At 34.7% G+C, this 13,522-nt stretch overlaps 1 protein-coding gene across 3 annotated transcripts in view; it reads right to left on the reverse strand.

Moving 5' to 3' along the window:
- Positions 1-13,522, reverse strand: part of ssp3 (short spindle 3) — a 383,163-nt gene that overhangs the window by 200,420 nt on the left and 169,221 nt on the right. The window contains exon 21 of one of the 3 annotated variants that reach the window (XM_069826377.1): positions 6,713-7,203. The exons of the other annotated variants lie outside the window; for them this stretch is intronic. Within the exon in view, the coding sequence (XP_069682478.1) occupies positions 7,188-7,203 (16 nt within the window). The 3' untranslated portion in view covers positions 6,713-7,187. Of the gene's footprint in view, positions 1-6,712; positions 7,204-13,522 lie in introns of those variants that run through there. 3 annotated transcript variants of the gene reach the window in all.

A 13,522-nucleotide genomic window follows, 5' to 3' on the forward strand; every position in this document is an offset into this window, starting at 1 on the left:
TTTGTGCAGGTACATTTAGACAGAATTTATTAATAACTTCTTTCCTATCTAACAGATTTTTATAAAACATTACACGGCAGTTACAGATAGCATTTATTTTATGTGTACAAATTATATTTACGGTTTCATAAGAGGTACTATCCCTTTACAGGGACACATTTAAACAAATTAATAACTTCCCTCCTATCTAATAGATTTTTATGAAAATTTATATAGGAGTTACAAGTAGAATATATTTTTCGTCTATAAAGTCTGATTATGTTTCTTTAAGAGGAACTGCCCCTTTATAGTGGTGCATTTAAACAAAACGAATAACTTCTCTCCTGTGTAATATATTTTTATGAACTTTGTAGCCTACAACAATTAGGCCTACAGGTAGCATAGAGATGTAATCAGAGTTTGTACACAAAAAAAATATATACTAAAGCGGTTTCAGAATAAGAAGGTATATGGCCTAAGCCAATTGAGTGCTAGCAACAGTTCGACGTTGTCACACAGTGCACAGTGCACGAGACGTGGAAGACAGAGACAACAGATAAGGACAGAACATATCAGTTGCTGCCCTCTCGCTGAGCGAGCGGGTCGAGACCTGTTTCTTCATTATGTGTAATGTTTAAATATAATTACTCTTACTGAAGTAATTCTCATCGCAATTTTTATTACTTCTTCGCTTCATAGATCAGTAGCTCTTGGAGACACTGACTTGCGAAATAAAGTGGCAGATATGTAGAAATTTATTTTGCTAATGTCTGAGAAAGAATGCTTTAATTCTTACTCAGACTTCCTTGTACAGCAAAGCTGAATTTATTATTGTTTATTTCTCCAGAGGAAAGATAAGGTACAGTTTGTTTGTAGGGGCAGCCTAAGAATCTAGCGATAACAAAACGAAAACATATCTGTTGATAAGTAATTTAGTATTGATATTGAAGTTGGAAAGTATTTTATTTTTCCTCCGTTAAATGAAGCCTATATAATGTAATTTAATTCTCTAGCTTATACATACCTAGGCACTGCCATCGTGATCTAATGCAGGCCGTAAGGCAGACCACGTGACTCGCTTAACAGCTGATCGCGAAGGACGGTCTTTCAACCATATGAATTAGTTGCAGTGCATGAAGAATAACATAATTTCTCTGAAATGCAGTGTAATTGCGTCAGTAAAATTTTAAACAGTGATTGTGACACACTTGAGACACAATTTACTTGCAATTTAAGGTATAATATTATTTTTGGTGTGAAAATTACGTTGTTGCAGGCAAAGTTCGTATGTGTAATACCTGCCTTTATTTCGATTAAATATTGCGCCCTTATGTGGTTAAGTGAAATTTTGGTCTTATAAACAGTAGGCTAAATATGTGTAATAATATATACGTGAAAGTGAAACATTGACTGGATTGTAAAGTAAGTTGTGATTAGGCCTAAGTGCAGCGTTACCGATGTTACTCTTGTCTAATCCATTATTGTTAGTTTACCGTATTTGTCTTATTAAATTTAAATTATTGCGCCCTTTTTATTTGTGAATAACCTACATTATACGAGTAAATAATACGACGTTTGATAATATACACAATTTGAACTATATATATATATATATATATATATAGTATATTACGAAAAATTATACCCTATAGTTTTCATTACTGTTACTGTATCTAGAATTGTAATTAGTTGAAATAAAGCACTCATGCTTCATTACGAAATTCTTGCACATTCATTTATGCACGTTTCAACAATTTTCAGTTGCGTCGCACGCATATTTTAATGTGTTGAAGTTATAGGTTATGTTTATTCTATCAGTACTTGCCTTATTTCCATATTCGCAATTATGCATTATAATTAAGCATAACGCTACGTATAACTTATCAATGCAATTTGTCTACACTTCAATTGTATTTATTCGTTTCAGACGGTACTCCAGTCTGAAGTCTGATTAGTTTAATATGTTACTAGGGCTAAACTAGAGCTGAGGTAGTTCCCTTCTTATTCATACATCTTGCATATACAAATTAGTTCGGTTCGTTCAGGATTTTAATATGCCTTGCTTATAGGATCAAATGCATCTCCACAAAAAATAAATTCAACTGTTTTCAGTTCAGAAATTACCGGAACTATACCTCAGCGCTACTAAGTAATATAACGTATGTACATTTCATAGGCCGGACTGTGGTGAATTTTCTACCTATACGTAAGGACGGTAACCGTGTTCTGTAGTTTATCCTAAAAATATATTCTTCTTTATTAAATCTCAAAACAGTTTTCGTTCTCAACTTAAGCCTAAAATGTTGACGCAGATAGGTTATGTTAACATGGTAAATTCTCTTCTCATAAAAATAACAGTTTTATTTATTATTCCTGCCACATTATGCAACACATAAATGGAACTTATGCACATATTACATTGAATAAAAATTTAACTGTATTATTTATTTGTTCCCTACTATACTGGGTTGTAATGAATTGTATTTATCTAACCTACCAGATTAACACACAACTGTACATACACTAATTTCATAGGAGGGACTGTGGTAAATTTTGTACCTATAAGTAAGGAAGGTAGATGTGCTAAATTAAAATCACAATATAAATTAAAATCTCAAAATAGCTTCCATTCCAAACTTAAAATGTTGATGCAACCAGGTTATGTTAACATGTAAAACTCCGTTCACATTAAAATAACACAGTTTTGTAATTATTTCTGCAACATATTATGCAATAAGAAGTGTGAAGGGATCTTATACACACATTACACTAAATAAAATTGAGCGCCGACACGCTATAAAGTAATATATTTCACTCGGCTCCGTATACTCAAATAGAAAAGCCCGACTCATCGAGTGACGTCACACAACCTACATTACTGCCTGGTCTAGATCACGATGGCAGTGATCTAGGGGTCCAGGCTTATACATTCTGGTTACGAATCTGGCTATAATGCAACGTAATCATAATGTGTGTTCATATATAATTCAGTACTCATACTGAAACTATAGATTATTTTATATTTCTTGGTTAAACTAAGTCTATCTAATTTTATTTTATCATCTAATTTTTACATATCTAGAGGTCCAGTGTTCCATATTCTGGCTAAGAATCCGGCTATAAGAATATAAGCATATCTGTTCATATGTAGGTCTAATTCAGTACTCATATTGAAACTGAAGATTACTTTCTTTTACTTTGTTAAATCAAGTCTATCTAATTTAATTTAATCAAGCTTATACTTACCTAGAGGTCCAGGATTCTATGTTCTATCACTCTGGCCTGTGGCAATATAAACCTACGAGTGAAGGTAGTTGTACAGAAGCGAATATGAAAACCGTAATCCAATAATATCGTTAATATATTGAAGATAAAATTGTATATTAGAAAAAACGTATAAAGTGTAATATATATAACGAAAGGTGTTTAAAATAAAAATTGAGTTTCGGAATTATAAAATCTCCTCGTTCCTAGCATGCCTATATTTATTTTAAAAGTGAAATGTAGTTAATGTGTTTCATTTTATAAAGTTTTCTAATGCTCTTAAGGAAGAATGTTGTTAATGCTCTTCGTATAATTCATGGAAAAAGAGGCAGGAGTGTTTATGTTTACAATATCATTCTAATATCTCATATGTTTATGCAATATTTCGTCTTATACCATGTACAATATTTCAATGAAAAGTGAAAATCGTATCTATGGTTAATCTCAGCTTTCTTCTTTCCACGTTCTATTATAATGGCATTGCTAACACATACTACTAATGTATTTCAAATATCGTACGATGAAGTAATACACGGTTCTGAAAATTGTACAAATAATTTATTAACACGTTTGTTTTGCGTTATTTTCCAGGAGAGGTAAATTCAAGTATACCACCTATTTTAATTGTCTCTTTGTCCTGTCCGAGAATATGAGATAACGTAATCACTTCTAAACCACACGCCTCTGCAGTCAGATTCTTTGTTCGTGAAGAACTGACACGCACTGCATCATAAGTTAGTCCTTTAAAAACATTATATACAAAAATTCCATACTTCTCGCTTGTGAGTGTAGGACTATCCTTTTGCGTATAACAGATGAAACACCAGAGCCAATTGCAATCCCTTCAAGAGACATTGTTACGGTAAGTTACGCATCACACAAGAGAAAACAGTCCACATCTGAATTTGAAAATAAACAGATTCTATCTTCGTTTACAGAGACGGAATTCAGAGCAAAATATGTTCTATACTGTAGGTTGGATATCTCTATTTAGTCTTAAAGCGATAACATGCGACCCAGTTGACATACAATTGCCATTCTTGTACTGTTGGATTCAGAATTCGGAGCTCTATCGAATGGCATAGCTTAAAATTCATTCCTAGCCGTAAGCATTGTGCGCGCAAGAAAGAAACTAATACGCGACGCTTCAGCGAGACTTCGCGACGATTTAACTAGGCAACATCGCTTCACTGTCACTGGCTAGTCGACATAGACCGGCCTGAACTAGCTCCGCCTTATATGCCTTCTTATTCTGAAAGCGCTCTACCTGTATCTTCCGTACAATATTTCATTAAAATCTGATAGATAGAGAAGTTATTAATTTTGTCTAAAAGCACTCTCTATAAAGGGGTAGTTCCTCTAACACAAACCTAATCAGAATTTGTACACAAAAAATACATAAGTGCTACCTATAACTTATTATTGTTATGAAACTTTGTACAGACAAAGCAACTCAACGCATAAAATAACGGAGACATTACAGTTGAGCCAAAATAACTATTATGTATTAATGTAATACTGATATTAATTATTTGTATGTTCGAATTTCACTAGCTTCCAGTAATAGACTCAAAGATCTAGAACAACTTGAATTTTCAGAATTTGTACTACCGACAACAGCTGTTCCTGCTGCCAACATAAATTAGAAAAACACTACCAGTCTCCCCTCAGTATCGAAATTCGAAATGAAGTTGGCAAAAGAAAATTCAACCTTCAAACTAGAAAATCACCATAATCCACTACCATATGTAGTTATGGGGGGAAAATTGTTAGGTTTCACCCTTTGGGTATTAAGTAAACTGATCCGGACTATAGTATCTCTTGCTATGAGGTAGTCGCCATATTGAGTTAATTGTAGTTGCCGGTATAAGATATGCTCCATAATTATCTGTTACATCTAATGGAAGTAATGCATTTATAGATTGTAATAAATCATTTTAAAGCCTATTTTGTGTACTTTCCGGGTGTATCTTTAGAATTACATTTCGTATAGTGATGTCCTACTTTATGACATTATTATTAAATGTTGGAACTATTCTTAAGTTCGCCACTGCAGCTTCTTCCATGGTCAACTTAGGATCATTCGCTGCTGCTTCTCTGAGATCGTTTTAAACAGTTGACAGATTAACTCATTAGGCTACATTTCAATTTTAGTATTTAAATTAGTGATATTTTAGATATTTTATAGATAAAAGAATACTAAAATTATTAATCCTGTGATAATTTATTAATGATAAAAATTTATTTAATTCCTACTATGGTCATATTTTTTTAATACAGGGTGTTAAAAAAAGTATCTAATATTTTAGGAGGTGATAGTATGCATCAAAACCAGAAAATAATGTCTAATAAACATGGGTCCTACAACACATACTTTCTGAGATCTGAACATTTGTTCATAGGAGGTGCTCAAAGTGACGTACATTCATGGCAATGCATTCCTCTGTACTTCAGTGTAAGGAATCGTGCATTCTTTAAAATTTGTTTTAATACGTTAATAAGAAAGTTCTGATAACGACCCCCAGTTAATCTCTGTGGTAGCACGTATGGCTCTATTAATCTATCACCAAGAACGTCTGCCCATAAGTTGACTGAAAATCAGTGCTTATGCCTTGTTTCTTCAACTGCATGGGGATTTTCATCAGCCCACACATGCTGTCAACTACGGTATGATTATCTGGTAGTCTGCTGTATTGTAAGGCAGAGAAATGCATTGCCATAAATCAGTGATGTCAAAGCAAGCGCATTTTTCTGACCTTGACGTCGTGCGCGGTCAGCAAGCGCTAAGTATGGAAAGAGGAAGGGTTGTGTATATGAATAGGCAACCTGTTGGATTAAGAAAACAGTGGTGCACAAACTTCAAACGGAACGTGAAATTTTATGTCGTTATTTTTATATGGCTTCTTTCTGTTTAATATTATCTATATTGTCTGTAAAATAAAAGAACTAACACTGATTTCTTAATATTGCACTTGTGTTTTAAATCTTAATAACATAATAGAGAGTTAAGAAGGAAGTGTTTTAAATCTTAATAACATAATAGAGAGTTAAGAAGGAATATTCAATTAAATTCCATAGTAGTATAATATTATACTGTATTAAGTGGATGAAACACATCATTCATAAAGAAAGTGATATTCCAAAGAAAGAGATTGAGTATAACATGATAAGTTGCAATTTATATTGATGGTATCTTTAGTCTTACAAAAGTAATCAATAAACTAATCAAAACAATATTACAGTACAAAGCAAAGTTACCTAGGTACTGTATCTGTTTTAAGTGTAACTATATTACATAACAAAACTCTTATCGCATTATGCTTTTAAGGTGATATCTGTAACTTCCTATCATCAGAATATTAAATTATTTTCTCGAAATCTGCTGAAGCTATAGAGCTGACATTGTTACAACACATGGGCACGTATCTTTTGCTTATGATGTAACAGTAGTTGCTTTGTTACTTCATTTCCTTACAAACAATTTCCATGCGAATATTTTCAAAATTTTCAATACACTATCTTCAGTAATACGTATATACGGTTTATTAGATTTATGAAAACATTCTGTAAGGCTACTAAATAAATAGGCCTATACCTGAAAATTACACTTTTCTATACGAAAAGTTGAGAAAATATTTCTTTTGAATAAAAAAAATCAAACTTCTGAAAAATGAGCATTAAAATTAAAACTTACATTCTTATAATGCACTTATACTTCTCAGGCAAATCTAAAAATTAACATGGATACAGTTTTAATAAGTTCTCTTCCCTTTATCTATTGAATCAGTGCTGGCCATCCCTGAATATAGCTCGACCAAGCGGCATATACCACCTCTTTCGTCTGTCTCTTTCCTTTCCGCTGTAAAGCGCTCAGGCTCTTCTGGGCTCTAAAGCGCGCGCTTGCTCCTGTGGGCATCAATTGACATGCCTGCCATAAATGGACGTCACATTGAGCACCTCCTATGAACAAGTGTTCAGATCTCAGAAAGTGTGTGTTGTAGGACACATGTTTATTAGACATTATTTTCTTGTTTTGATGCATACTATCACCTCCTAAAATATTGGATACTTTTTTTAACACCCTGATAATACTAAAATATTATTTGAATTCACAACAGGCACACAAGTGGTGTACTTGGAGAACATTTGAGCTAGGCGCTCACTTACCGGAAAAAAATCGTTCGTTGCGTTCGGATTTTCATTATAGTATCGCTCACTTGTCCGCATTTCCGAATTAACCCATTTTAACCTAGCGTTACCATATGGTAACGCAGTGCAGGAAGGAATATAACTTGCTTCAAACACATCCTTAATTAATAAAATTGGAGTTTTTCTTTGTGAATCCAAGCTACATGATTGGTTCTTTCTTATTACATTATGAAATTACAAATTTATTATACCAGTTGGGCAAGAGCAGCTGCGCGATTTAGATGTTGCTTTCTCAGCAGCAATTTTGGAGAGCAACAAGAAGTAAGATAATTTATTTGTTACTTTGATTAATTTGATTGTAATGTTTGTTGTGGTATTTTACTTTTTGTTGATTGAGTATTCATGTACATCAAGCACAAGTTTACAATCCGTAACAGTGTTGTGGATATAATACATTGTTTCTTACGTTACCATATGGTAACGGTAGGCTAATATGTTGTCACTCATTCTTTGTTCTCTCTTGCTACTAACAGTAAGATAGAGGAGTTGCAAGAAAGTACAAGTAACAAAATGTATGTTACAAACAGTGCGTGAAAGTGCATGAGATACTTTTGGAATTAGAAAACGAAAAATTAGAGTATTCTACATAAAGCCACCAAAGCCCAACTTTGTATCTGACGAGAACTCTGCAGATGTAGAGGGTGGCATGTTCGACAACCTAAGTGGAAGGGAATCGAGTACTGAAGCTGGGGTTATTTTTGTTAATAGCGACAGAATAGGTGCACCAGATGATATTTCTTTTATAGAAGAAGAGGAAGTTGAAGAGTCATCTGTGATAGAAAGAGAATGATATCGTCAACATTGCAATGTGTGGAAATGGTGCCATGAGGGAAACGTAAGTGGATAAAGCGTATATTATAACAGTTCAATCGAATTCTCCAGGGAGTGACTTTTAAGGACAGAGATGTGACAAATTTTGTTTTCATTACAAAAATTCGCTTTATCTGTGTAAAAACCTGTTTTAGTCCATGTTCACATGGTTGTTAGATGTAGCTATACAAAATGCTTGGCAGCCAAGTAGAAGATCTGGCTCACCATTGAATGAATTAGAATTCAAATGGGAGATTTGAAGAAGTCGGGGAGCATCCCAAAAGGCAAGAGGTGACCGTCTACTTCCAAATACAGCGATATTGGAGCTACAAGACGTTTCAAAAAAGTAAGTTTCCCTGGGGCCGTTTGCAGAAATAAAATAAAATACAATTTTATGGAAAGATTTATTCGAACAGATACAGGAATAATTGAGCTATTTTTTCAACATATTTCCACCTGAATTGAGACTTTTTGTTACCATGGTATCAACAGAGAGGTGCAAACGGCTGTCACACACTGGTTCCGATTCCAGGCGGGAGACTTCTACGTGGGACAAAAGTTGTTCCCACGGTGTGACAAATCTCTCGGTTCCAGTGGGAAATATGTTGAAAAATAGTTCAACAATTGCTGTATCTGTTCCAATAAATCTTTTCATGAAATTGTGTTTTGTTTCTGTAAACGGCTCCGGGTAAACTTACTTTCTGGACGTCACTTGCAGAACATCTGATTATATAAGATATGATGGAATGGAACATTAGTGATTCCGATACCCGGAAACAAAAGACAGCGATGTGCTAGTGAAAATGCTCTTCTGACATACAGCTTCCTCAAAATTTGATGTAACTCATGTTTTTTTGTCATATCATAAGAAATGTTTTACCTTACTACCGAAATATGTGAAAATCACACAAAAAATTTATGTAAAACGTTATGTTACGAAAATGTGCTTTGTTCATACGAGTATTTTGTGACAATAATTCTATTATGTATATTTGTTCAGGCATTGTGAAAGTAATTTTCTCATTTTTGTATTTTTTGTGTTATTTGTATGGAGTGTGGTATTGTATGGGGCAGAAACGTGGACATTACGACGAAGTGAAGAGAAACGAATAGATGCATTTGAAATGTGAATGAGGAGAAGAATGGAACGTGTTAAGTGGACAGACAATAAGAATTGAAGCCGTGTTGGAAAGAGTGGGTGAAGAAAGAATGATGCTGAAACTAATTGAATTGGTCATTGCAGAAAGGGGATAAGTCATAAAATCTTACTTTTGAGATAATCAATAAAAACTGTTTTCTTCTTCCAATACTGGAGTAATCATTATAAATATTTTTTCTTACTTTGTTTATGAATAGTGAAGTATAATACATCATGTTAGACATCTGACATCTCAAACACTTTTGTTTAAAGTTGTTTAATCGAATCATGACTTATCCCCTTTCTGCAAGGAATTGTTAAATATAAAAGAAAAAAATATATAATTTACAATTTTGGGCTAATGTAATATTTGAAAACAAACTAAATGTTAATAATTACAATGATAACGATGTTTTTGTGTGTAATTACTACATTACTGTCACCATTTACATAATTATTTTTGCATTTTAATCATTATTCCTATTACAGAAATGTACCAATATGCGATTTTATATCACAGTTTTAAATCAAAACTTTACCTTTAAACTAATACTTAAAAACTGCATATAGGAGAGCACAATAAAAAATACACTGAAGTACTACACAAAATCATTTGTTTCAATTTTTATGGATTGTATTGTTAGACGATGGAAGATACAGTACGTCGTCTGTAAATTCCTTGTTACAAGATGGCCAGTTCAGGATCTCTTCGTAAAAGGAAGTGTGTTCTAATGGAATGTATTGCCTCACTTTCGATACGTCTCCAAGTTGTTTTTCGTATTAATGGGAATTTTCCATTTGTATGTTTTTTGTAGGCATTACTATGCGTCCAGAACCTGGTTTTTTCATACAGAATCTGTGTTTCCTCATTTCGCTACCAATGAACAAACTGGCAGTCACACATCCTGGATCATCTTTAGAGTAAACAAATTCACTGAATTGTGCTGAAGAAAACATATTCTTATCTTTCCCTTTTTTCCTCAGTGTGTCTAATGAGCAGGTGGTTTTCTTGTAATACTCTGGCCACCAGTATTTAATATCATCAGTAATAAATGATTCTACAGAAAATCTGTTGTCTGTGTTTGCCTGGTGGATCAAGGTATTTTATTGGTCTGGCACATGTACCCTGTCAGTCTTACTTAGTTTGCGCTTCACGACACCAAAGTTGCGGTCACAGGGAAGAAATGAATGGCCTCGTTGTGGAAAATCATGAATGATTTTGTTAAATCTGCCCATTTGGGTCAGTGCAAGCAACAATCGAATTAAGGTATGATTTTTATTTTGCCCTCCACAGTTATCAGAGAAAAGATACAATTCCTTGACTGAAGAAGGGACATTATTTTCAATGTAGTTCAGAAGGAACACACTCCATTTGAAGAATTATGGCCTATAACTTCATGATAGGAATAGAAGTGCGCTGTATGGTCTTTGAAATTGTGAATGTTGAAAATTGATGACCCAAAGTTGCGTCTAAACAAACAATGAGTAGTTTCTTACCCACATTGTTCTCCTGTCGTACGGGCTGCTACAGACTTCCCAATGGAATTGACCTTCCAATGCCTTCAGTTTATTTTTCTTATTTACATTTCTGCGGTAGTTAATTTCATTGCGTTTACGTTTACCACTAATAACACAGTTTTCTCCCCCTGGGTCACTTACTACTTCTAGCTTATCTGTCATTTTCCTTATCAGCTGATGGGCGCGTAACTTATTAGATCCGCGGCACTCAGTTGCGTCACGTCGTCAGTCAGTGCAGAAAGAAGGTAAGTCGCTGACTTGTCCCCTTTCTGCATTGACTGTGCTGCTTATGGTACTCTGCTTTGCGTTGAGAATAAGCAAATTTGTCCCATTTCTGTATGGAAATGTGTGTCTAGGTCTGGAGAAAGCAATGGCACTCTTAACTCATTTTCGCGTTTTTCATGACTTATCCCCTTTCTGCAATGACCGATTCAATTAGGAAGAGGAAAAGGAATTGGTTGATTCACTGGCTGAGAAGATACTGCCTACTGAAGTATGCACTGGAAGGAATGGTGAACGGGAGTGAATGGTAAAGAGTTCGGAGCAGAAGAAGATATCAGATGATAGACGACATAAAGATATATGGATCATACGAGAAGACAAACAGGAAGGCAGAAGATAGGAAACATTGGAGAATGCTGGGTTTGCAATGAAAGATCTGACCTTGGACAGAACACTGAATGAGTGATGAATATATTATTTGTATGTTAAAGTTCAGTTAAGTTCAATAAATTGCTTGAAAAATGTCATTATAAGGCAACAACTCATTGTGTAAGATTTGACAACATAATGACCTAGCGTTACCATATGGTAACGCCCTGTAATTCCACACATTCGCTTCAACAATTGAAAACAAAAGCATTGTTGTGTTCAATTACATCCATTTAATTAGTCTATAACGAAATAAACGAAAAACTTGACGAAAAATAATTAAGGCTTTTAAGGGTTAATCATCAAATAGTGTTGAAATTTACCGCTAGAGCGCATTATTTCATAGTAGTGTTCTGAGCTGAACGTGGAAATAAAATGAATAGCTCTGTAACTTAAATAAATTATGAAGGACGTAACTGGTTAATTTAGTATTTTTCCAATCTCATCCCATACGCTCTTTCTCCATATCACACTGCTATAATTCTAATTTCATAAACTATAAAGCTCTTCATACTGTTGGACTTAACAAAATAAGCTTTTCTCAATATGCCGGTCACAGGGATTGCGAATTACGGTCGAATAATGGCAATAAACGAGGAAACCGGAATATCTTAATAAACGTGTCCCAACATCGTCATTGTTGACCAGATACTTCATTTGGACTCATCAGAATCTGAGAAGGACACGAGAATACCCTACCTGGGGAATCTGTTCCAAATCCATTTTGTTCGCCATGTATTTCATTTGTATTCATCGGGATTAGAGAGAGGCGACGATTAGAAACAGGAAGACGACAGCAGCTGCAAAACCCCTGATACTCATCGGGATCTGAACTGGTGTCTCCGGTATGGAGAACCGACGTTTTAGCCGTCCGATAAAATATTTTTCTTTTTGCATCGGCGCGGCGAAAAGTTTGCAAATTATGGTGAAATAAAAAAATCGAAAGAGAAACGGGACATTATGTCTCATCAAAGTCTTTGTCCATACAAATTAAACTTTGACACGTTTGACAAAGACTGAAACCGAAGTGCCCGGAGTGGAAAAGTAATGGATGCTCTACCCCTTAAGCTAACCATGCGCCAATGTTCCTCTTGATTAAACCGATACACACACATTCATACATAGATGTACACGGTGGAGGGTGTTCAACGACAGTAACTTCACAGAGTAAATCCTTAAGATAATACGAACAAAATTTTCCTTTGCCATTTTGCGTTATTTATTTTCATTTAGCGGGATATTGACTTTGTTTCTAGAAATAAATTGCAACATCGCGATAAATAGGCCTACAGTAGCAATTGCCAACGCATGGAAACATCTCCTCTCCGCAACAGTGAGGAAGATCATATAGTAGTCACTGTCAACATCAGACCTGTTTCACGGGTGACTGACACTGCCCTTGATTAGTGAATACTGCAACTCACTAAACGTATTTAAATTTTACGTGACTTTTAGTAACTTACTTACATTTGGACATCAAATAATTTACGAACTATGACTTTTACGCTGCCGTTCACGGGCACATTTTCCCAGTAGACTCAGATTCGGTTCCCGACAGCAGAGTAGATGTAATTCCTTGCCACAGGAAGTGGAGTGGATATAAGTCTATGTATCTTGTCTTGTGTTTTTCTATGTTGCTTCAAGCATCATGCTGACCCCATGAACAAATCGTTCCGCTATTTGTATCTAGCTGCGGTTCAAAATTGTAAGGACAAAGCTGTTCTTAGGGCTCAATCACTTGAGAAAATTATACATCGATTACATATACGTTTACACATATACACTGCTCTGTTGTATGAACTAGATAACAGGGAGTTCTCATTCCTGGCCGACGCGATGTCACCCTGACCCCTTAGAGGGGCGGCTGCTAGAGCACTCCTTTTCCCTTTAGTCACAGAGCTCTTAATAACATTCAAGATTAGGTGTAATTGAACTTGTCATTTCAAGAAAATA

Source organism: Periplaneta americana, chromosome 5, assembly GCF_040183065.1.
Source record: "Periplaneta americana isolate PAMFEO1 chromosome 5, P.americana_PAMFEO1_priV1, whole genome shotgun sequence".
NCBI lineage: Eukaryota > Metazoa > Arthropoda > Insecta > Blattodea > Blattidae > Periplaneta > Periplaneta americana.